Source organism: Pleurodeles waltl, chromosome 11, assembly GCF_031143425.1.
Source record: "Pleurodeles waltl isolate 20211129_DDA chromosome 11, aPleWal1.hap1.20221129, whole genome shotgun sequence".
NCBI lineage: Eukaryota > Metazoa > Chordata > Amphibia > Caudata > Salamandridae > Pleurodeles > Pleurodeles waltl.
In genome coordinates this window covers 1,012,685,066-1,012,707,525 of record NC_090450.1, presented here as the reverse complement: position 1 = coordinate 1,012,707,525, position 22,460 = coordinate 1,012,685,066, and the positions used below count along the sequence as shown (strand labels likewise).

At 49.0% G+C, this 22,460-nt stretch overlaps 1 protein-coding gene across 2 annotated transcripts in view; it reads left to right on the top strand.

Annotated features, from left to right (window-relative positions):
* TMEM132C (transmembrane protein 132C) overlaps positions 1–22,256 on the top strand; it is a 1,220,720-nt gene extending 1,198,464 nt beyond the window's left edge. For both annotated transcript variants that reach the window (XM_069215371.1, XM_069215372.1), the window contains exon 9: positions 17,908–22,256. In XM_069215371.1, coding sequence (XP_069071472.1) covers positions 17,908–19,089 — 1,182 coding nt within the window. In that variant the 3' untranslated portion in view covers positions 19,090–22,256. The remainder of the gene's footprint in view (positions 1–17,907) is intronic.
* Positions 22,257–22,460: the final 204 nt, after the last annotated feature.

Genomic DNA, 22,460 nt, shown 5'->3' with positions numbered 1-22,460 from the left:
CCAGCAATGCAGTCTAGCGTGGGGAGGCAAGGACTTACCTCCACCAAACTTGGACTGAAGAGTCACTGGACTGTGGGAGTCACTTGGACAGAGTTGCAGAGTTCAAGGGACCTCGCTCGTCATGCTGAGAGGAGACCCAGAGGACCGGTGATGCAGTTCTTTGGTGCCTGCGGTTGCAGGGGGAAGATTCCGTCGACCCACAGGAGATTTCTTCAGAGCTTCTAGTGCAGAGGGGAGGCAGACTACCCCCACAGCATGCACCACCAGGAAAACAGTCGAGAAGGCGGCAGGATCAGCGTTACAAGGTCGCAGTAGTCGTCTTTGCTACTTTGTTGCAGTTTTGCAGGCTTCCAGCGCGGTCAGCAGTCGATTTCTTGGCAGAAGGTGAAGAGAGAGATGCAGAGGAACTCTGATGAGCTCTTGCATTTGTTATCTAAAGAACTCCCCAAAGCAGAGACCCTAAATAGCCAGAAAAGGAGGTTTGGCTACCTAGGAGAGAGGATAGGCTAGCAACACCTGAAGGAGCCTATCAGAAGGAGTCTCTGACATCACCTGCTGGCACTGGCCACTCAGAGCAGTCCAGTGTGCCAGCAGCACCTCTGTTTCCAAGATGGCAGAGGTCTGGAGCACACTGGAGGAGCTCTGGGCACCTCCCAGGGGAGGTGCAGGTCAGGGGAGTGGTCACTCCCCTTTCCTTTGTCCAGTTTCGTGCCAGAGCAGGGCTGGGGGATCCCTGAACCGGTGTAGACTGGCTTATGCAGAGATGGGCACCATCTGTGCCCATCAAAGCATTTCCAGAGGCTGGGGGAGGCTACTCCTCCCCAGCCCTGACACCTTTTTCCAAAGGGAGAGGGTGTAACACCCTCTCTCTGAGGAAGTCCTTTGTTCTGCCTTCCTGGGCCAAGCCCGGCTGGACCCCAGGAGGGCAGAAACCTATCTGAGGGGTTGGCAGCAGCAGCAGCTGCAGTGAAACCCCGGGAAAGGTAGTTTGGCAGTACCCGGGTCTGAGCTAGAGACTCGGGGAATCATGGAATTGTCTCCCCAATGCCAGAATGGCATTGGGGTGACAATTCCATGATCTTAGACATGTTACATGGCCATGTTCGGAGTTACCATTGTGACGCTATACATATGTCGTGACATATGTATAGTGCACACGTGTAATGGTGTCCCCGCACTCACAAAGTCCAGGGAATTTGCCCTGAACAATGTGGGAGCACCTTGGCTAGTGCCAGGGTGCCCACACACTAAGTAACTTAGCACCCAACCTTTACCAGGTAAAGGTTAGACATATAGGTGACTTATAAGTTACTTAAGTGCAGTGGTAAATGGCTGTGAAATAACGTGGACGTTATTTCACTCAGGCTGCACTGGCAGGTCTGTGTAAGAATTGTCAGATCTCCCTATGGGTGGCACAAGAAATGCTGCAGCCCATAGGGATCTCCTGGAACCCCAATACCCTGGGTACCTCAGTACCATATACTAGGGAATTATAAGGATGTTCCAGTATGCCAATGTAAATTGGTGAAATTGGTCACTAGCCTGTTAGTGACAATTTGGAAAGAAATGAGAGAGCATAACCACTGAGGTTCTGGATAGCAGAGCCTCAGTGAGACAGTTAGTCATAACAGAGGTAACACATACAGGGCACACTTATGAGCACTGGGGCCCTGGCTGGCAGGGTCCCAGTGACACATACAACTAAAACAACATATATACAGTGAAATATGGGGGTAACATGCGAGGCAAGATGGTACTTTCCTACAATATACATGGCACATGTGTTAGAAATGAGATCTTTGGTTGGCAGTCAGGTTACCCCCCTGTCCAAGCACGAACCCTCACTCTACTCAGGGTAAGTCACTACAGTCCAAATTATCCTGTGCCCACCCTCTGGTAGCTTGGCACTGAGCAGTCAGGCTTAATTTAGAAGGCAATGCGTAAAGTATTTGTGCAATAAATCAACCAATAACACAGTAGAACACCACAAAAATACACCACACAGTGTTTAGAAAAATATATAATATGTATCTAGTAAAATGCAGGTCAAAATGATTAAGATGCAATAAGAATATTTTGAAATATCACTGTAAAAAAATGCTATAAAGTGTCTCTAGTCTCTTAAAATCAACAAATGTATATTTGCAAGCACAAAATACCTGGTTTGCGTTCAAAATCTCCGCAAGGAACTGCAGAGGAGGAGATGCGCGGAAAGCAGGGAGGTGTGCATCGATTTCTCAGGCCGCACACGGTGATGCGTCATTTATTTTTCACGCAAGAAAGGGTTTTTGTTGATTTCCGGCGCTGCTCTTGGATCCTCTTCAGGTTGCGGGGTTTTCGGACGCCCCGGGGACGATGCGTTGAAATACGGCGCTGACAGGACGAAGTCACAGGGCTGTGTCGATCCAGTGGGCGTTGCATGGAAATATCTACTGCACGCCAGGCGCTGCGTCGATTCCTCTCAGGAAGTTGGACTGTGTCGTTCCGGCTCGGCTGTGCATCGATCCAGTGGGCTGTGCGTCGAATTTCCGGTCGCTATGGTGGCACTGCGTCGATCTTCTCCTTGCAAAGTCAGGCTGTGTCGTTCCGGTTTGGCGTGCAGTAAATTTTTCACCGCGATGCAGGCTGTGCGTCATTTCAGGCAAGCGGTGCATCGATTTTCGCCACACCAGTTCTTCTTTCAAGAATTAAGCCTTTTTGGTCCTGAGACTTCAGGGAACCAGGAGGCAATCTCTATCCAAGCCCTTGAAGAGCACTTCGCAGCACAGCCAGAGAGCAGCAAGGCAGCAGGGCAACAGCAAGGCAGCAATCCTTCTCAGAAAGCAGTCAGGTGAGTCATTTGGGCAGCCAGGCAGTTCTTCTTGGAAGGATGCAGGTTCTGGTTACAAGTTTCTTCTCCATGAATTGTCTGAGTTGAAAGAGGCAGAGGCCCGGTTTAAATATCCAAATGTGCCTTTGAAGTGGGAGAGACTTCAAAGAGTGGCTTAGAAGTGCACCAGGTCCCCTTTCAGTTCAATCCTGTCTGCCAGGGTCCCAGTAGGGGGTGTGGCAGTCCTTTGTGTGAGGGCAGGCCCTCCACCCTCCCAGCCCAGGAAGACCCATTCAATATGCAGATGTATGCAAGTGATGCTGAGCATCCTGTGTTTGGGGTTTGTCTGAGTGAATGCACAAGGGGGCTGTCAACTGAACCTAGCCAGACGTGGATTGTAAGGCACAGAAGGATTTAAGGGCCATATTTATACTTTTTGACGCAAAACTGCGCTATCGCAGTTTTGCGCCAAAAAGATTAGCGTCGGCTAACGCCATTCTGAAGCGCCATGCGGGCGCCGTATTTATTGAATGGCGTTAGCCGGCGCTAGCAGACCGCGCTGCCTGGTGTGCGTGGAAAAAAACCACGTACACCAGGCAGCGCCGGAGTTGGGGAAAATGGCGTTAGGGCGTCTTAAAATGGGGCAAGTCAGGTTGACGCAAAAAAATCGCCTCCACCCGATTTGCGCCATTTTTAACAACGCCCAGACGCCATTTACATGACTCCTGTCTTAGTAAAGACAGGAGTCATGCCCCCTTGCCCAATGGCCATGCCCAGGGGACTTATGTCCCCTGGGCATGGTCATTGGGCATTGTGGCATGTAGGGGGGCACAAATCAGGCCCCCCTATGCCAAAAAAAAATAATAATTATACTTACCTGAACTTACCTGAATGTCCCTGGGATGGGTCCCTCCATCCTTAGGTGTCCTCCTGGGGTGGGCAAGGGTGGCAGGGGGGGTCCCTGGGGGCATGGGAGGGCAGCTGTGGGCTAATTTTGAGCCCACAGGTCCCTTAACGCCTGCCCTGACCCTGGCGTTAAAAAGAGGCGCAAATGCGGGTTTTTTTGCCCCGCCCACTCCCGGGCGTAATTTTTGCCCGGGAGTATAAATACGACGCATTTGCGTCGCAGTCATTTATTTAGACGGGAACGCCTACCTTGCATCTCATTAACGCAAGGAAGGCGTTCACGCAAAAAAATGACGCTCATTCCTCATACTTTGGCGCTAGACGAGTCTAACGCCAATGTATAAATATGGCGTTAGTTTTGCGCCGAATTTGCGTTGAAAAAAACGACGCAAATTCGGCGCAAACGGAGTATAAATATGCCCCTAAGTTCAGAGAAATGCTCACTTTCTAAAAGTGGCATTTCTAAAATAGTAATATTACATCCTTCTTCACCAGTCAGCAGGATTTTGTATTACCATTCTGGCCATACTAAATATGACCTTCCTACTCCTTTCAGATCAGCACCTGCCACTCAAACAATGTATGAGGGCAGCCCCAATGTTAGCCTATGAAGGGAGCAGGCCTCACAGCAGTGTAAAAACGAATTTAGGAGTTTTACACTACCAGGACATATAAACTGCATAGGTACATGTCCTGCCTTTTAGCTACGTAGCACCCTTCCCTATGGGTTACCGAGGGCCTACCTTAGGGGTGACTTATATGTAGAAAAAGGGGAGTTTAAGGCTTGGCAAGTACTTTTAAATGGCAAGCCGAATTTGGCAGTAAAACTGCACACACAGGCCTTGCAATGACAGGCCTGAGTCATGTTTAAGGGGCTACTTGAGTGGGTGGCACAATCAGTGCTGCAGGCCCACCTGTAGTATTTAATGTAAAGGCCCTGGACACATATAGTGCACTTTACTAGGGACTTATAAGTAAATTAAATAAGCCAAATGGGTATGATCCAATGTTACCATGTTTAAAGGGAGGCATATGCACTTTAGCACTGGTTAGCAGTGCTAAAGTGCGCAGAGTCCTAAAACCAGCACAAAACAGTGTCCAAAAAGTGGAGGGAGGTGTGCAAAATGTTAGGGGTGACCAACCTAAGGCTATCAGGTCTAACAACATGTAAATATCGATTATGTTTATAAAGGAAGCGCACAGCTGACAACTGGCACATCCCAGTGCTGGCACTAACTAGCAGTAGATGAAGAATGGAATGGTTGATGCTGAAACAGCCAAGTTTTCAAGTGTTTCCTAAAGATGGATTCAGAGAGGCTATGTCAGATGCTCAGATTCAGGTTTTTCCATAGTTTATGAGTGAGGTAGCAAACGAACGACCACCTCGTCTGGAGAGTCTGGCACATGGTACCGCATAGAAGAAGTCCAGCAGAGGGCAGTGTGCAGACAAAGGAATAAAAGGTGATTAACTGTTGGCGACACAAGGTTACCTTACCATAATGGGCTCTGTAGACAAGTGAGGCCCATCCTAATGGGCTGAGGGGATACACCCCTTCACCTTTGCCTGAAAGAAGAGTGTTTTTCAGCCTAAGCAAAGGGCGGCCGGACAGACACTCTCCTTTCAGGTCAGACAGCCAAGAGCTAGACATGCGCTATTTGTGCAGGCTCCTGGCTGCCTGAGCTGAACATTGCTGAGCTGAAGAAGTCACAGCTCCTGTTGGCGTGACCTCTTCTGCCAAGCAGAGCACCTTGAGGCCCTCCTACTCATGACTCGGGGGAGTGTCACTGACTGTCTGAGCTGTGCTCTTCAGTTCTAAGCCCTGATGCTCCCAGGGCCGAGTGTCAATCAGTGACACCTCGTCACAGAGTGGGGTTGGGTCAGCAACTCTCACTAACTCCATCCCACTCTGTGACGAGTAAGGACTGATGTCTTCTCTCACTCAGCCAATGAGGGAAGGCAGCAGTCCTAACCCTCCTGGGACCTCTGAGGCAGAGCTGCAGGTAAGGTGAATTTGTATTTTTTTATGTTTGGTGCATGCATGAATATACATGACTGAGTGTTGTGAATGGATGTGTGTTCACTTGTGTGCGAATGCATGGGTGTCAGTCAGTGTATGTGTGTGTTTGTGTACTGTACGACCCCCTCCGTGCTATAAGTACTGGCTGCCACTGTCTGTAAACAGACACGTTTAGCAACAGGAAGTCAATGTGAGTCTTTTACCTGGATGAGATGTATTGATGACGAGGAATGTTCCATTGGGAAACTGTTAATGGAGGGACAAGCTGCAGAAATATTGACAGCCTGACAGTAGTAATGAGCAAGAAAAGTCAGTGCGTGCAAGGATATATATGTGTGTGTGTGTGTATATATATATATATATATATATATATATATAGATATATATATATGTGCAAGCACGACTACGGCAATGCCCTCTACACCGGCACCTCAACTAGGAACTTTGCCGCCAGACTCATTCTGGATCTCCCAACACCTGAGGACCCTCCACTGGCTACCGGTCGAGAAGCGAATCACCTTCAAGCTTCTCACCCACACGTACAAGGCCATACACACGCAGGACCAACCTATCTGAACCACTGCGTCTCCTTCCACACCCCTGCCAGATCCCTCCACTCTGCCAGGTGGCCCTGGCCACCATCCCTCGCATCCGCAAAACCACCACCGGAGGACGATCCTTCACCTACATCGCAGCAAAGGTCTGTAACAACCTGCCCCTGCACCTCAGACAAAGCCCATCACTCACCATCGTCAGGAAGAACCTTAAGACGTGGCTCTTTGGATGAGGCCCCCCCCCACCACCCCAGCGGCTTGAGACCCTCACGGGTGAGTAGCCGCGCTTTACAAATACTTATTGATTGATTGATAGAGAGTAAAAAGACCTGAGACAAATAAATAGAAAGACTTGAAAGACAAAGATGTGGAGAGGAAAATAGCATCAATGACTAATGGAGATTGTGGAGGAAGGTGGCGTGGGCGCTCACAAGGCCACTGTCCTTTCCACAGACCTTTGTAATGTTTAATTCACAACCACATATTGTGCATATTGTCAGAGCTTTTCTAACTCTCATATTTTCAGAACTGAAACATTTTCATTTCATTTCTATATATTCTCAACAATATTAGTGTTCTAAGTCATTTATGTGGTATTAAATAAAAATCAATACTAACGAGCATTGGCAAAGCCAATAGGTCTTGCATGTTTAAGAAGTATGAGTTTGTTGTTGTGTGCCATGCTGGACTACCAGGAAAATCCTCCTCGTGGCACTCGAATACTAGTTACTTGGCACACCGTGTCAAGCGCTGGATTCTTTGACACGTTCTAGGCCACACCCTTAATTACAGAGACAAGGTTATTTTCAAAGGGTCCATAGTTATGGTTCTCTGGCCACACCTTCCTTGGCGACCCTCCACTTATTAACCCATCAAGACCCTGATTCCAAGTTGAGCACCGCGGTATTGCCACGTGGGTGCCGCAAACCTGATGAAACCTTCTGGAAAATCAAGCTCTGGGAATTTGCTGCTAATATAGTCTGGGCTATTGTCCTGCCGCCTCCCAACCCCCTTCTAAGGCAGTGGTCTTCAAACTTTTTAATGCTGCGCTCCCCCCGTGAAAAAAAAAAAAATCACCAGGCCCCCCTCCAAGTTTTTCACTATTATTTTAATAAACTGGCAATGTTTGAATATGTCTACATTTACTTGAACATTGTAGTTACCTTCTGTTTTTGTTTTAAAAATGCAATCAAATACATGATGCCAAACATACTGTTCTGGTGAGGCAGGCCTTACTAACAAAGTATACTCAGTGTGATTATTAGAATTAGGGGGGGGATCTGAAAAGCTTTTGTAGTCCCCTCCTCCACATACGTCCAGCTTGGATGTAACTGGCAAACCCTGTCAGTGATGGCCCACTACAGGGTGGTTTACTGTGGCTCATTTGTTTCACCTTAAAACAAAGCCCTGTTATTAGCATTACGTTTCACTCAGAGCCAGGCGCCCCCCCATGGGATCACCTGAGGCCCCCCTAGCGGAGGCCAGCCCCCAGTTTGAAGACCTTTGTTCTAAGGTAAGCGGGGAGCGGTACATGTTCCCGCAATCAGGCCACATCCTCCCTCTCGCTCAGCCACCCCCCTACATTCACCTCCTACCACCGCTTGCCCCGCACCGCCCTCTCACACAGCGGTACCACACAGTGGCGTAAGGAAACTTGAGGCGGCCCCCCTGCAAAGTACAAGGAGGGGGCTCCCTCCCAATCCAGTCAGGAGCTCTTAGGCCAGGGGCCTGCCGCCCGGGCAGAGTTCCGGCTGTGCTGAGGGGTCCCCTGGAGCTCGGGGCCCTCCCCTGCGCTGCGGGGGCTAATGTTACGCCACCGGCACCACCTACTTCTAACAAGGGGTAAATGTGAGCATTCATCTCCCCCCCAAGAATTGGGAAATGGGGCTTTATAAAATGTGCCCGCAGAGGTGTCCCTCATGCCATGGGGTAATTCTCATGGCATGAGGAGTAACTGTGCGGCCCTACTCAGGCGCAGCTATGGGCAGACCTTCTGTCCGCCGTCGGTACTTCCGGCCACACGGCCTCTTCACTGAGCCGTGCTTGGACACAGCCTAGCACGACACGTGCACTGAGTGACTCTGCTCAGTGAGTGACCCCTCTCCCTGCGGGGCTTCCCGCGCCGGAAGCTCATTATTTCGCATTAGCGGGAGGTTTCTCCGCCTCCAGCAGCCAGCCACCCCCGCCTAATCCATTAATTCCGCCATCGCCTTATCTGCAGCCCTGTAATTAACCTGGTGTAAGTTACGGTTTGTCATGTTTGCTTTCAGGAGACTTTCTCGTCTGTTCCCTTTCGATTCTTAAATCCATTAGCTGTGGGTTAAGTTTATCTCTGCAGTTTTAATTAACCAGTCACATGCTCATTATTCAGCAGTTTCACTCCAGGGGCTGTCAAGAGAGATTTCCAAGAGTTCTTCTCTCCCAGCTCATTCCTCACCTCTCCCTCAGTTTCTTTAAACTTTTTTCTACTTTCCCAACTGGTGTTGGCGGTTCCATTTATGGACTGGCCCTTACAGTTCTAAACAGGTGCCAGCCCATGCCCCTACGATGGTGCCAGTCTCCGTGGCACCCTGTTTGTCACTCTCCTATACCTGCCACAATCACAGTAATTTACAGCCCCCTGGCTGTGGATGGGTTTCTGTTACATATTGTTTCGGACCACCTGGGACTCCCAGTAGAGCTATCAAGTGCCAGCGACAAACTGGTACCAGTTGGTGCCACTTCAAGGTGGCGCACACGCACATCTCCAGCAGAACATGGCTGCAGCCAGAAGGCTGAAAAGACGCCCTTTCATTGCCAAGTGAACGTGCACAGCCTGCCCCGCCCAAGTGAGGTATCAGAGGGTGGCCAAGGGAGCATGAGGGGTGGGGGCAACATCTCCCTTCACGTTCCACGACTCTGATGCCGTCACTCTTCGCTTCCCTCCTCTCGGAGAAGCCCAACCTCCTGTATTTATTCTTCCTCTTGCGATCCACCACTTGCGACTGTGACCTTGCCGTCTCTCTTGCAATGGAAGCCACGTGTTTGTTTTTTATTAGTGTCAAGAGAGCTCTACTCTATCCTAATTGTCTCTAACACAACCATTCAACCACCTCTACCTGCCGCCTTCTCTTGACCTCCACATCGCTCTTTGTCAGACTTCTTTTTATGTTTTTTAAGACGCCTCCTTCACACAAGATGGAGATGGCCCTCCTACCCAACGCGTGCCTGTAATGCCTGTGTGCAGCGACTGTACTCCTGGAGGAGCGATGTGAAATAGACCAAAACTCAAGATGCAATGGTGCTTAGTACCAATGTTTGTCTGAAGGGCTCTTTGGAGAGGCAGTGGCAGTGTTGAGTTGGGACCTCAGCAGCAGGGAGTGGAGACCCATGAGGCCTGAGGTCCTTCCTAGAAGATAAGTGATGTAGCTGGGTAATGGCCGGCTTGTGGTGTCACATGGAGTGCCACCTTCCGGGCATGGGGCTGTAGCTTGGCATTCTCAAAGAGTAGGGTGTCATGTGTCTCTTCTGATGCCACCAGTATCCGCTAAAGCCCTTCTCCAACTCAAGATGCACCTTTCACTGATGAATTAAGGAGCAGAGGTCTCAGGTAGAAGGCTGAAAAGGGGATGTTCTAGGAACTATTGTGCATGTATAGGAACTCTAATTTAACAGAGATGAAGCTATGGTTTCATGGGCCATGAAATGTAACAAAGTTAACAGCGGCCATGCTGCTGTGCAATTAGTAATCAGAGGACCGCTCTTGCTACTGCTGTGTAGTTGGTAATGAAGGAGCAGGCAATGAGGATGCTTTGCAGTTAGTATTGAAGGGACTGGCCATGCTGCTGCTGTGCAGTTTGTAATATCTGGCCTGCTATTACAGCTGCTGTGCAGTTAGTAATACATGTGCTGGCCATGCTGCTGCTGTGCAGTTAGTAATCAGGGACTGGCTATGCTACTGCTGCTGTGCAGTTAGTAATAAATAGATGGCAAGGCTGCTGTGGGCAGTTAGTAATGAAGGGATAGCCATGCTGCTGCTGTACAGTTAGTAATGGAGGGCTAGCCATGCTGCTGCTGTGCAGTTAGTAATGAAGGGCTGGGTGTGCAGCTGCTGTGCAGTTAGTAATGAAGAACTCTGCCATGCTGCTGCTGTGCAGTTAGTAATGAAGAACTCTGCCATGCTGCTGCTGAAGCTGTGCAGTTAGCAATGAAGGGCAGGGTGTGCTGCTGCTGTGCAGTTACTAATAAAAGGATGTGCCATGCTGCTGTTGTGCAGTTAGTAATGAAGGACTGACCATGCTGCTGCTGTACAGTTAGCAATGAAGGACTGTCATGCTGCTGCTGCTGTGCAGTTAGTAATAAAGAGATGGGCATGCAGCTGCTGTGCAGTTAGCCATAAAGGGCTGACCATGCTGCTGCTGTGCAGTTAGTCATGTAGGGCTAGCCATGCTGCTGCTGTGCAGTTAGTAATGAAGGGCTGGGTGTGCAGCTGATGTGCAGGTAGTAATGAAGAACTGTGCCATGCTGCTGCTGTGCAGTTAGTAATAAAGGGCAGGGTGTGCTGCTGCTGTGCAGTTACTAATGAAAGGATGTGCCATGCTGCTGCTGTACAGTTAGCAATGAAGGACTGTCATGCTGCTGCTGCTGTGCAGCTAGTAATAAAGAGATGGGCATGCAGCTGCTGTGCGGTTAGTAATGAAGTGGGGTGACCATCCTGCTGCTGTGCATTTGATAGTGAAGTAGTGGCCGTGCTGCTCTTGTGCTGTTAGTAATGAAGAGCTAGCCATGCTGCTGATGTGCATTTAGTTATACTGGGCTGTGCCGTGGTGCTGCTATGCAGTTGATAATGAAGGGGGTGAACACACTTCTCCTGTGCAGTTAGCAATGAAATGGGTGAACATGCAGCTGCTGTGCACTTAGTTATGAAGGACTGGCCATGCTGCTGCTGTGCAGTTAATAATGAAGGAGTGTGCCGTGCTGCTGCTGTGCAGTTAGTATTGATGGTGCTGCCTATGCTGCTGCTGTGCAGTTAGCTATGAAGAACTGGCTCGGTTGCTGTTGTGCAGTTAATAATAAAGGGTTAGGCATGTTGCTGCTGTGCAGTAAGTAATTAAGGGGTGGCCATGCAGCTGCTGTGCAGTTAGTAATGAAGGGTGGCCATGCTGGTCCTGTGCAGTTAGTAGTGAAATGCTGGCCCTGCTGTTGCTGTGCAGGTAGTTGTGAAGGGCTGATTATGCTGCCAGGCAGGTAGTTGTGAAGGGCTGGCTATGATGCTGTATGGGGGAGGGGGGTACATGCTGCTGCGGTCCAGTGCCCAATTAAGGGGCACATGCATGTGTCGCCTGTCCTCAGAAACATCAGCAGAGCCCAGAACCCGCCCTCCTCCACTCGACAACCCCCCCCCCCCCACAAACACAGTAAGGCCCATCCGTCTTCATCTCTCCATAGTAATTGGAAGTTCTTGTCGAGAATCGGACGGGATTTATTGATGCACTCATAGGATGTGCAGAAACAGCGCTTTGAAGGACACGCCACTAAATCATTTCAGTTTTTTAGGTCTTGTGAATTTCTAATCATTGGGGAAATTCACGAGCTCTTTCCAGAAATTACCGGACTCAATTCGCATCTAAGCGAGTTAAAAAAGAAACTCTGCCCGTCGGGTGTTTGCCATAATTTGGCGCGGACCTGTCAGGTCTCTGGTCCCTCCTCGAGCGGTTTCTTGGCTGCGGTGCTTCCGACACGTTACATTACTCACAGCAGAGGAGTCCTGCGGTACCAGTGTGGGGCGAGAGGAAACCGTGGCCTTAATACGGGGGGGTTGACGCCCCCTTAATCCCTGCTTCAAACATAGATGGGTTTAAAACCAACGTAGCTTGTTCGGGTGCGAGAAACCCACGTCAACGCCCTCCTTAATAGGACTATAGAAGGATGTGCACGAAAGGTAACGTGTGGATTACTTGGAGGTAACTCTGAGGTCACAGTCCACACACATCCTATCTCACTGAAACTGCCCACCCATCTCTAACTCCCTGAACCTGTTCAATATTCTTAGGTCACAAAGTCCACACACATCCTCTCTCACTGAAACTGCCCACACATCTCGAACTCTCTAAACCTGTTCCATATTATTAGGTCACTGAAAGTCCCAACACATCCTATCTTACTTAAACTGTCCAGGTAGTACTAACTCACTGACACTGCCGACACATCTCTAACTCTCTAAACCTGTTCAATATTCTTAGGTCATTGAAAGTCCACACACATCCTCTCTCACTGAAACTGTCCAGGTAGTACTAACTCACTGAAACTGCCGACACATCTCTAACTCTCTAAACCTGTTCAATATTCTTAGGTCACTGAAAGTCCACACACATCCTATCTCACTGAAACTGCTGACACATCTCTAACTCTCTAAACCTGTTCAATATTCTTAGGTCACTGAAAGTCCACACACATCCAATCTCACTGAAACTGCCCACACATCTCTAACTCCCTGAACCTGTTCAATATCCTTAGGTCACTGAAAGTCTCAACACATCATATCTCACTGAAACTGCCCACACATCTTTAACTCTATGAACCTGTTTAATATTCTTAGGTCACAGTCCACACACATCCTATCTCACTGAACCTGCCCACACATCTCTAACTCTCTAAACCTGTTCAATAGTCTTAGGTCACTGAAAGTCCACACACATCCTATCTCACTGAACCTGCCCAAACATCTCTATCTCTCTCAACCTGTTCAATATTCTTAGGTCACTGAAAGTCCACACCCATCCTCTCTCACTGAAACTGCCCACACATCTCTAACTCTCTAAACCTGTTCCATATTATTAGGTCACTGAAAGTCCCAACACATCCTCTCTCACTGAAACTGTCCAGGTACTACTAACTCACTGAAACTGCCGACACATCTCTAACTCTCTAAACCTGTTCAATATTCTTAGGTCACTGAAAGTCCACACACATCCTCTCTCACTGAAACTGTCCAGGTAGTACTAACTCACTGAAACTGCCGACACATCTCTAACTCTCTAAACCTGTTCAATATTCTTAGGTCACTGAAAGTCCACACACATCCGATCTCACTGAAACTGCCCACACATCTCTAACTCCCTGAACCTGTTCAATATCCTTAGGTCACTGAAAGTCTCAACACATCCTATCTCACTGAAACTGCCCACACATCACTAAACCTGTTTATTATTCTTAGGTCACTGAAAGTCCACACACATCCTATCTCACTGAACCTGCCCACACATCTCTAACTCTCTAAACATGTTAAATATTCTTAGGTCACTGAAAGGTCACACACATGCTATCTCACTGAAACTGCCCACACATCTCTAACTCCCTGAACCTGTTTAATATCCTTAGGTCACTGAAAGTCCACACACATCCTATCTCACTGAAACTGTCCAGTTAGTACTAACTCACTGAAACTGCCCACCCATCTCTAACTCCCTGAACCTGTTTAATATTCTTAGGTCACTGAAAGTCCACACACATCCTATCTCACTGAAACTGACCAGGTAGTACTAACTCACTAAAACTGCCGACACATCTCTAACTCTCTAAACCTGTTTATTATTCTTAGGTCACTGAAAGTCCACGCACATCCTAACTCACCAAAACTGCCCATACATCTGTAACTCCCTGGATCTGTTAATATTCTTAGGTCACTGAAGTCAATACGTATCCTATCCCAGTGAAACTGTCCAGGCAGTACTAACTCACTGGAACTACCCACACATATCTAACTCCCTGAATCTGTTTAATATTTCTAGGTCGACATATTGTTATATTTTGCTGTCTTGTGTCCAGTTAGTAAGTGTTCCTTGACAGGGGAGTGCACTTATTGGCTGAAAAGCAGATCTTTATGAGTACAAGAGTGCTTATACACCTTGGAAATACACATTTCCTGTTTTGTGGGTGTCTTCCCCTCTACAGCAGTTTTCACCAGTATCCCCAGAAGATTCCTTCTGTGAAAGTACACGAAACATTCCTTGCCTAACTCTGGTAGTCATTCAGGAGGGATGTGCGCCTCTTCCCCGAGGGGCGGAAGTACTGACTCAGAACACACCCTGTGATGCTGGAGTGTGGTGCACTCCCTGCTGATTTACCATCTCTCCGTTCTCTTCCCTCCCTCTCGGCTGCTCCCTTGGGCTGGCCTGGAGGCCCTCTCTCCAGCACAGCTCTCCTGGATGCATCACACATCCCTGACTCCTGTGCAGGCCGAGGGGCACGTGGCTGCACAGAGGAGTGAGCAATGAAAGATGGCTTAGGGGGAGACAGAGGCACAGTCCATGGCTTAGGGGGAGACAGAGGCACAGTCCATGGCTTAGGGGGAGACAGAGGCACAGTCCATGGCTTAGGGGAGACAGAGGCACAGTCCATGGCTTAGGGGAGACAGAGGCACAGTCCATGGTTTAGGGGGAGACAGAGGCACATTCCATGGCTTAGGGGAGACAGAGGCACAGTCCATGGCTTAGGGGAGACAGAGGCACAGTCCATGGTTTAGGTGAGACAGAGGCACAGTCCATGGTTTAGGGGGAGACGGAGGCACAGTCCATGGCTTAGGGGGAGACGGAGGCACAGTCCATGGCTTAGGGGGAGACAGCGGCACATTCCATGGTTTAGGGGGAGACAGAGGCACAGTCCATGGCTTAGGGGAGACAGAGGCACAGTCCATGGTTTAGGGGGAGACGGAGGCACAGTCCATGGTTTAGGGGGAGACGGAGGCACATTCCATGGTTTAGGGGGAGACGGAGGCACAGTCCATGGCTTAGGGGGAGACGGAGGCACAGTCCATGGTTTAGGGGGAGACGGAGGCACAGTCCATGGCTTAGGGGGAGACGGAGGCACAGTCCATGGCTTAGGGGGAGACGGAGGCACAGTCCATGGCTTAGGGGGAGACGGAGGCACAGTCCATGGCTTAGGGGGAGACAGCGGCACATTCCATGGTTTAGGCGAGACAGAGGCACAGTCCATGGTTTAGGGGGAGACAGAGGCACATTCCATGGCTTAGGGGGAGACGGAGGCACAGTCCATGGCTTAGGGGGAGACGGAGGCACAGTCCATGGTTTAGGGGGAGACGGAGGCACAGTCCATGGCTTAGGGGAGACGGAGGCACAGTCCATGGCTTAGGGGAGACGGAGGCACAGTCCATGGCTTAGGGGGAGACGGAGGCACAGTCCATGGCTTAGGGGGAGACGGAGGCACAGTCAATGGTTTAGGGGGAGACAGAGGCACATTCCATGGCTTAGGGGAGACAGCGGCACAGTCCATGGTTTAGGGGGAGACAGCGGCACAGTCCATGGTTTAGGGGGAGACAGAGGCACAGTCCATGGCTTAGGGGAAACAGAGGCACAGTCCATGGCTTAGGGGAGACAGAGGCACAGTCCATGGCTTAGGGGAGACAGAGGCACAGTCCATGGCTTAGGGGGAGACAGAGGCACAGTCCATGGCTTAGGGGAGACAGAGGCACATTCCATGGCTTAGGGGGAGACGGAGGCACAGTCCATGGTTTAGGGGAGACAGAGGCACAGTCCATGGTTTAGAGGGAGACAGCGGCACATTCCATGGTTTAGGTGAGACAGAGGCACAGTCCATGGTTTAGGGGGAGACGGAGGCACAGTCCATGGCTTAGGGGGAGACGGAGGCACAGTCCATGGCTTAGGGGGAGACAGCGGCACATTCCATGGTTTAGGCGAGACAGAGGCACAGTCCATGGTTTAGGGGGAGACAGAGGCACATTCCATGGCTTAGGGGGAGACGGAGGCACAGTCCATGGCTTAGGGGGAGACGGAGGCACAGTCCATGGTTTAGGGGGAGACGGAGGCACAGTCCATGGTTTAGGGGAGACAGAGGCACAGTCCATGGTTTAGAGGGAGACAGCGGCACATTCCATGGTTTAGGTGAGACAGAGGCACAGTCCATGGTTTAGGGGGAGACGGAGGCACAGTCCATGGCTTAGGGGGAGACGGAGGCACAGTCCATGGCTTAGGGGGAGACAGCGGCACATTCCATGGTTTAGGCGAGACAGAGGCACAGTCCATGGTTTAGGGGGAGACAGAGGCACATTCCATGGCTTAGGGGGAGACGGAGGCACAGTCCATGGCTTAGGGGGAGACGGAGGCACAGTCCATGGTTTAGGGGGAGACGGAGGCACAGTCCATGGCTTAGGGGAGACGGAGGCACAGTCCATGGCTTAGGGGGAGACGGAGGCACAGTCCATGGCTTAGGGGGAGACGGAGGCACAGTCCATGGTTTAGGGGGAGACGGAGGCACAGTCCATGGCTTAGGGGAGACAGAGGCACATTCCATGGCTCAGGGGGAGACAGCGGCACAGTCCATGGTTTAGGGGGAGACAGAGGCACAGTCCATGGCTTAGGGGAAACAGAGGCACAGTCCATGGCTTAGGGGAGACAGAGGCACAGTCCATGGCTTAGGGGAGACAGAGGCACAGTCCATGGTTTAGGGGGAGACAGAGGCACAGTCCATGGCTTAGGGGAGACAGAGGCACATTCCATGGCTTAGGGGGAGACGGAGGCACAGTCCATGGTTTAGGGGAGACAGAGGCACAGTCCATGGTTTAGAGGGAGACAGCGGCACATTCCATGGTTTAGGCGAGACAGAGGCACAGTCCATGGTTTAGGGGGAGACGGAGGCACAGTCCATGGTTTAGGGGGAGACGGAGGCACAGTCCATGGTTTAGTGGGAGACGGAGGCACAGTCCATGGTTTAGGCGAGACAGAGGCACAGTCCATGGCTTAGGGGGAGACAGAGGCACATTCCATGGCTTATGGGAAGACAGAGGCACAGTCCATGGTTTAGGCGAGACAGAGGCACAGTCCATAGTTTAGGGGGAGACAGAGGCACATTCCATGGCTTATGGGAAGACAGAGGCACAGTCCATGGTTTAGGCGAGACAGAGGCACAGTCCATGGTTTAGGGGGAGACAGAGGCACAGTCCATGGTTTAGGCGAGACAGAGGCACATTCCATGGTTTAGGGGGAGACAGAGGCACATTCCATGGTTTATGGGAAGACAGAGGCACAGTCCAGGGTTTAGGGGGAGACAGCGGCACATTCCATGGTTTAGGGGAGACAGAGGCACATTCCATGGTTTAGGGGGAGACAGCGGCACAGTCCATGGTTTAGGGGATCAGAGGGCACATTAGTCCCCCAGTGGTTGTATCTGCGGAGGGAAATGTGTTATTTCAGAGCAGTGTTTTCACCTTCCTTGTCAGAAACACCTACGTCTCCAACCTGCTTTAAGAATCGACAGCCAGGCCCTTCCTGCCTCAATCTTTCCTCCACGTTCAATCATTTTCACTTCTCTTGTCTCAGAATATCTTTGTTTCCATAGTTACTAATGATCATTTTTTAATCTTAGCTCTATACATACTTGCAATATGTGTAGGTACGACGACCTATTCCATGGCGAAGGGAAACCACAACACGTCCCTTCACCTCTGCTGCATCTGTGGCACGGTACTCTTCTCAAACTAGATTTCTCAGCAGTGCATCTTGTGTTATGTATAAAAAAAAGTCTTCATATTGAAAAATGAATTTCTTTAGTAGAACTGACGTACTTAGCGTGAGTACCTTCTCAGATGTTCCTTTCTCTTTTGCAGGAAGCCATTGTCAGCACCTGGATTCAGTTCAGCGATGGATCAGTGACGCCTCTGGACATCTATGACCCCAAGGACTTCACTCTCTCCGCTGTCTCACTGGATGACTCAGTCGTCTCAGCGCACCAGAGTCCGCTGCTGAGGTGGCCGGTAGTGATGGCCGAAGGAGAAGGACAGGGGACACTGGTCAGCGTAGACCTGATGATTTCCGAGAGCTGCCAGAAGTCGAAGAGAAAGAGCGTCCTGGCCGTTGGCAATGGCAACGTCAAGGTCAAGTTTGGGCAGAGTGATGGCCACTCAAGGCAAGGGGGTAATTATGATGGGGGCATGGTTGAAAATCAGGCAAGCGATCGAAGGCAGAAGGCATCAGACCAGGAACGGAATGGCCTGGATGGAAGATACCTCGGAAGCTCTTCAGCTGAGCATGAAGAAAGTACCGCCAGGAGAGCGGGCAGTACTGCCAGGACGATACTCAGTGGTCGAGAGGATGGAGGTGGCCTCTCCGATGATGGCCAGCTACAAAATATTCCAATAGACTTCACAAATTTTCCTGCCCAAGTAGATCTTCCTAAAATTCATGGAGGCCTAGAGGAGAATGACCTTGTGCAGGCGCCGCGGGGCCTGAGCGACCTTGAAATTGGGATGTATGCTCTGCTGGGTGTCTTCTGTCTGGCCATACTCGTCTTCTTAATAAACTGTGCCACCTTTGCACTGAGATACAGACACAAGAACATCCCGGTGGAAGGCCAAGCCAGCATGACGCACTCTCACGACTGGGTGTGGCTTGGCAATGAGGCGGAGATGTTGGAGAACACGCCCGACGTCTCCCCTCTGCAGGACGAGCGCACCACCATCATAGACCGAGGGGTGGGCTTTGAGGAGAGCAACCGCCTGCTAAATGGCAGCGCCCAAAAAAACGTTCAGAGCCAGATACACAGGTCGGCAGACTCGGGGGGCAAGCACAGCAAAGAACAGAAAATTGATCCACTGCATTCCCCCACCTCAAAAAGGAAGCGGGTGAAATTCACTACTTTTACCACCATTCCAGCAGATGACAGTTGCCCAACGGTCAACTCACTTCTCACCGGCAACGAAGAGGACATTAAGTGGGTATGTCAAGACATGGGCCTGGGGGACTCCAAAGAACTCAGGAACTGCTTGGCAATGTACAAGGACAGTTTGTAGGGGGTTTCATGGCTGGCCACACTTTGGGGCCTTCAGATGCACTCAGCAAAGTGGGGTAGAACAGATCCCACCCACCAGCTTCAGGTAGTCATGGAAAAAAAAACATTTGCCAAACTCTGCAGGTAAAATATTTGGAAAAATGAATGTATAGGAGTGGTAGGGGGATCAGTGCCTGGGCGCGGCAGGCCCAGCAACATAGAAGTGAAAATGCATAAATACAAGTACCAAAAATATCATTTGTAGAAAAGAAAAAAAGAGGAAAAAAAACAATATCATGTTATATTTTTAATAACATTTAGAGAGGGGCCTTTTATAGGACATTTTAAGGTTCTACCCAGACATCTGTTCCTTGCTTTTTGCAGGCGTCCTCTGATGGATGGTGATTATCTGTTAAAACTCTATTGACTGTTGGAATTTGATTGTATTTTTTCTTAAAATTTGTTTTTGAAAAAAAAAATACTTTTCAGTTTTTATTCAGTTTTGGGTAAACCAAAAGTATATGTTTTGTCGTGCCAAGGGTAGAACTTGGAGGGTCATCTTTGCCTGATGTGTTTCGGTGCACATGTGGTAGGTAGGTGGGTCCTTAATGCTCACTTGACTTGTTTTGCACAACCAAAGCCCCTTTCCTCTACTGGACCGCACAGTGTACCTCTCGTCCCTGCGCATCTGGCCCTCAACACATCTTGGGGCACCCCAAGGCCTTCGGCAGTGGATGTGCATACTCACCTAAGATCCGGAGTGCCAGTCATTGCAACAGATTGTAAAATACATCTTGTAAATAAATGCAATATGCTTCCTCCCCCTTCCCATGCATTCACATTCTTAGATCTTTCTAGTCTATGTGTTCCTTTAGAGGAATGTGTCCTAAATCATAGCATATTTGTAAGTGTGGGAGCCTTATCTGGGGAGGTCTGGCTACCAGGACAACTGAAGACTTCCCAACACGCAACTAAACTGCAAGATACGGCTTGGAGTCTCCCACGGCTTTCCTGTGTAGGGTGGGACTATCGATTCCCGAATATCGATGGCACAGAATATTGTTGCAACAACACTCAGGGACAAAACATTGAAAAACAAGTTTCTAGAAATTTTCCACACCTCGCTCCACTTATAGGTACCTTGGTTAGATATATGTTGAGAAGGTCGCAGATGTGGAGTTAAAAATTGTAAATCCTTACCACCTTCTGTGCGCTTACCAGACGACATTTTGCCCCTCAATATTGTTGTAATGATCTGTCCCGTCAATACTCCGGATTAGATATTCCCTACTACAATCCAGCATTTCAAGATTTTCATAGGCTGAACCATTGTCAGTAATTTACAATGTCCTTTGAGACTGATCCATTCAGTCATAGAAGAGCCAATCAACATCCTATCCTTAGAAGGTAAATACTTTCTGGTTGGTGGTTAAAAATGATCTCACTGTAACCCTCAACCAACAGTTCACAACCAAGATGCAATGAGGTCACAGCTCTGCAACTTCAGCACTCATTTTGCACCCAAATACTTCCTAGTTACTGGCCAGTCCACGTACATGGAACGGCTGTCCGAGGACCTCTCTTAAGAGCACAACCCAAGTGAAGCCTAGAAGGGGATCTGTCCGCTTGGAATGGATATGTATAATTAGCTGGAATTGATCACTTCCACAAAGGGTATCTATAAAGTATTGAACACAGTGTTCATATGTTGTGGCAGAACAACATATCGGACTAGAGAAAAAATAAAGGAATGAGTAACGCTACAACAAAAGACATGCACATAAGTACTAAATAGGAGCAAAATTATTTTTGGGGAGGGCGGATGGACAATAAAGGTTAGTTTCTAAACTGGTCAAATAATATCGACAGACAATGTGAGTGAGTGACAGGGAATGGAGTCTTCGATTTCCCCATCAACGTCTTCTCTGATGTAAGCAAAATCTCCCTTGACTGGTGCGCCAGATGTCAATTGATTTTCTAAATAGACCCCTGGAGGAGGAATAAGCATTGAGCCTGGGGCCTCAGGGAGCTCTCTGGACATACAAGTATATCAGCCAAGATCATTTAAGAATTTGTCTGGATCCAAGAGTAAGACCTCAAAAATGCATTTTAAGACGTATCTCCCAGGGCAGAAAGATGTCCTGCACAGGTTACATAAACTATATTCAAAATGTAAACCATTAGAGTAGTGTAAAGGTATAAAATACATGTCCACACATACTTCTAAAATGGGAAGACTGTACCACCAATAAGCTCTTCCCACTGGATTTCTGCACGGTTTTTCAGTACTTGTCATCTCTAAATCGGGTACAAGACAACCGAATGCAGTATTTGTTAAAAACTTAGGAGAACTTTTTGTGGCGTACCAGGGACCATGTGAAATGAGTTGGTATTTTCAGCTTCCTCCCAGACCCAAGGGGCAGGTAATGTCTTCAGGTATTGCCTTCATTAAATCACCCTAGAATGGATCCTTTGGTTTTAAAGATTACAGAAATCCCCAAACGGACGCCGAGAGACCCATTCAGGTGAATTTGTAATCAATCTCAAATGAGAATCACTCTCTCAAATGGTAACAGAAATTAACTTTCTTCATCTAATCCTATGTGTCAAAGGAGTCCGGTTCCAGTGTTAATTGTTAATCAATTCTATATCAAATTCTCGTTTAAAGGCTTTATCTGTAAGTAGCATTGGCGCAAAATGTCTTTAGGGGGCAGTCACGCTGCTAGACCCGTCTCATGCCATGTACTGAATCTTTTCTCAAATGTCTAAGGTAGCGGGTTCATAGAGATTGCCCTTGGAGTTACTGCATAGAGTAGACCAGCATTATAACAAGATATGTCTAGAATGCATTGTAGACTGAGAGAATGTAATATTTATTTATACATAATATTCAAACTGTAATTAAATGCATTACATGGCCTGACAAGGTGCTCTGTTGTATGCTTCTTCAGTATTCTGTGTTTGTTTTACTTTCCATTTAACCAACTCTCCAAAAAAGCGAATCCTGGATACGATTTACGGACGACGTGTACATATAAATGCTGTTTGTGATTAACTGGCACATAAAAGTTTAAGAGACTATCTGTAACAAGTAAAGGGCAGCGGCAGCCCGGGGAGGGCAGGGGACTAGAAAAAGACTGATTTCCTTTTGCTTCTCTGAATGCTGTGAATAAATTTCTTGCTCGTCAATTTCTCCCCTCTATGGCCTTCTTGCACTATACTGGAATTTGGAGATCACTTGCTTTCTTGTTCAGGGTGTGGTACGCGCCCCTGTATATCACTGGGTGCCCTCGTAGGTGACAAGAGGCACTCTACAGATTGACTGATTGATCGATTGAGTTGGTCATGCTTCTATCATTCCAGTATGTTCCACCAGAAGAGATGATGAATCAA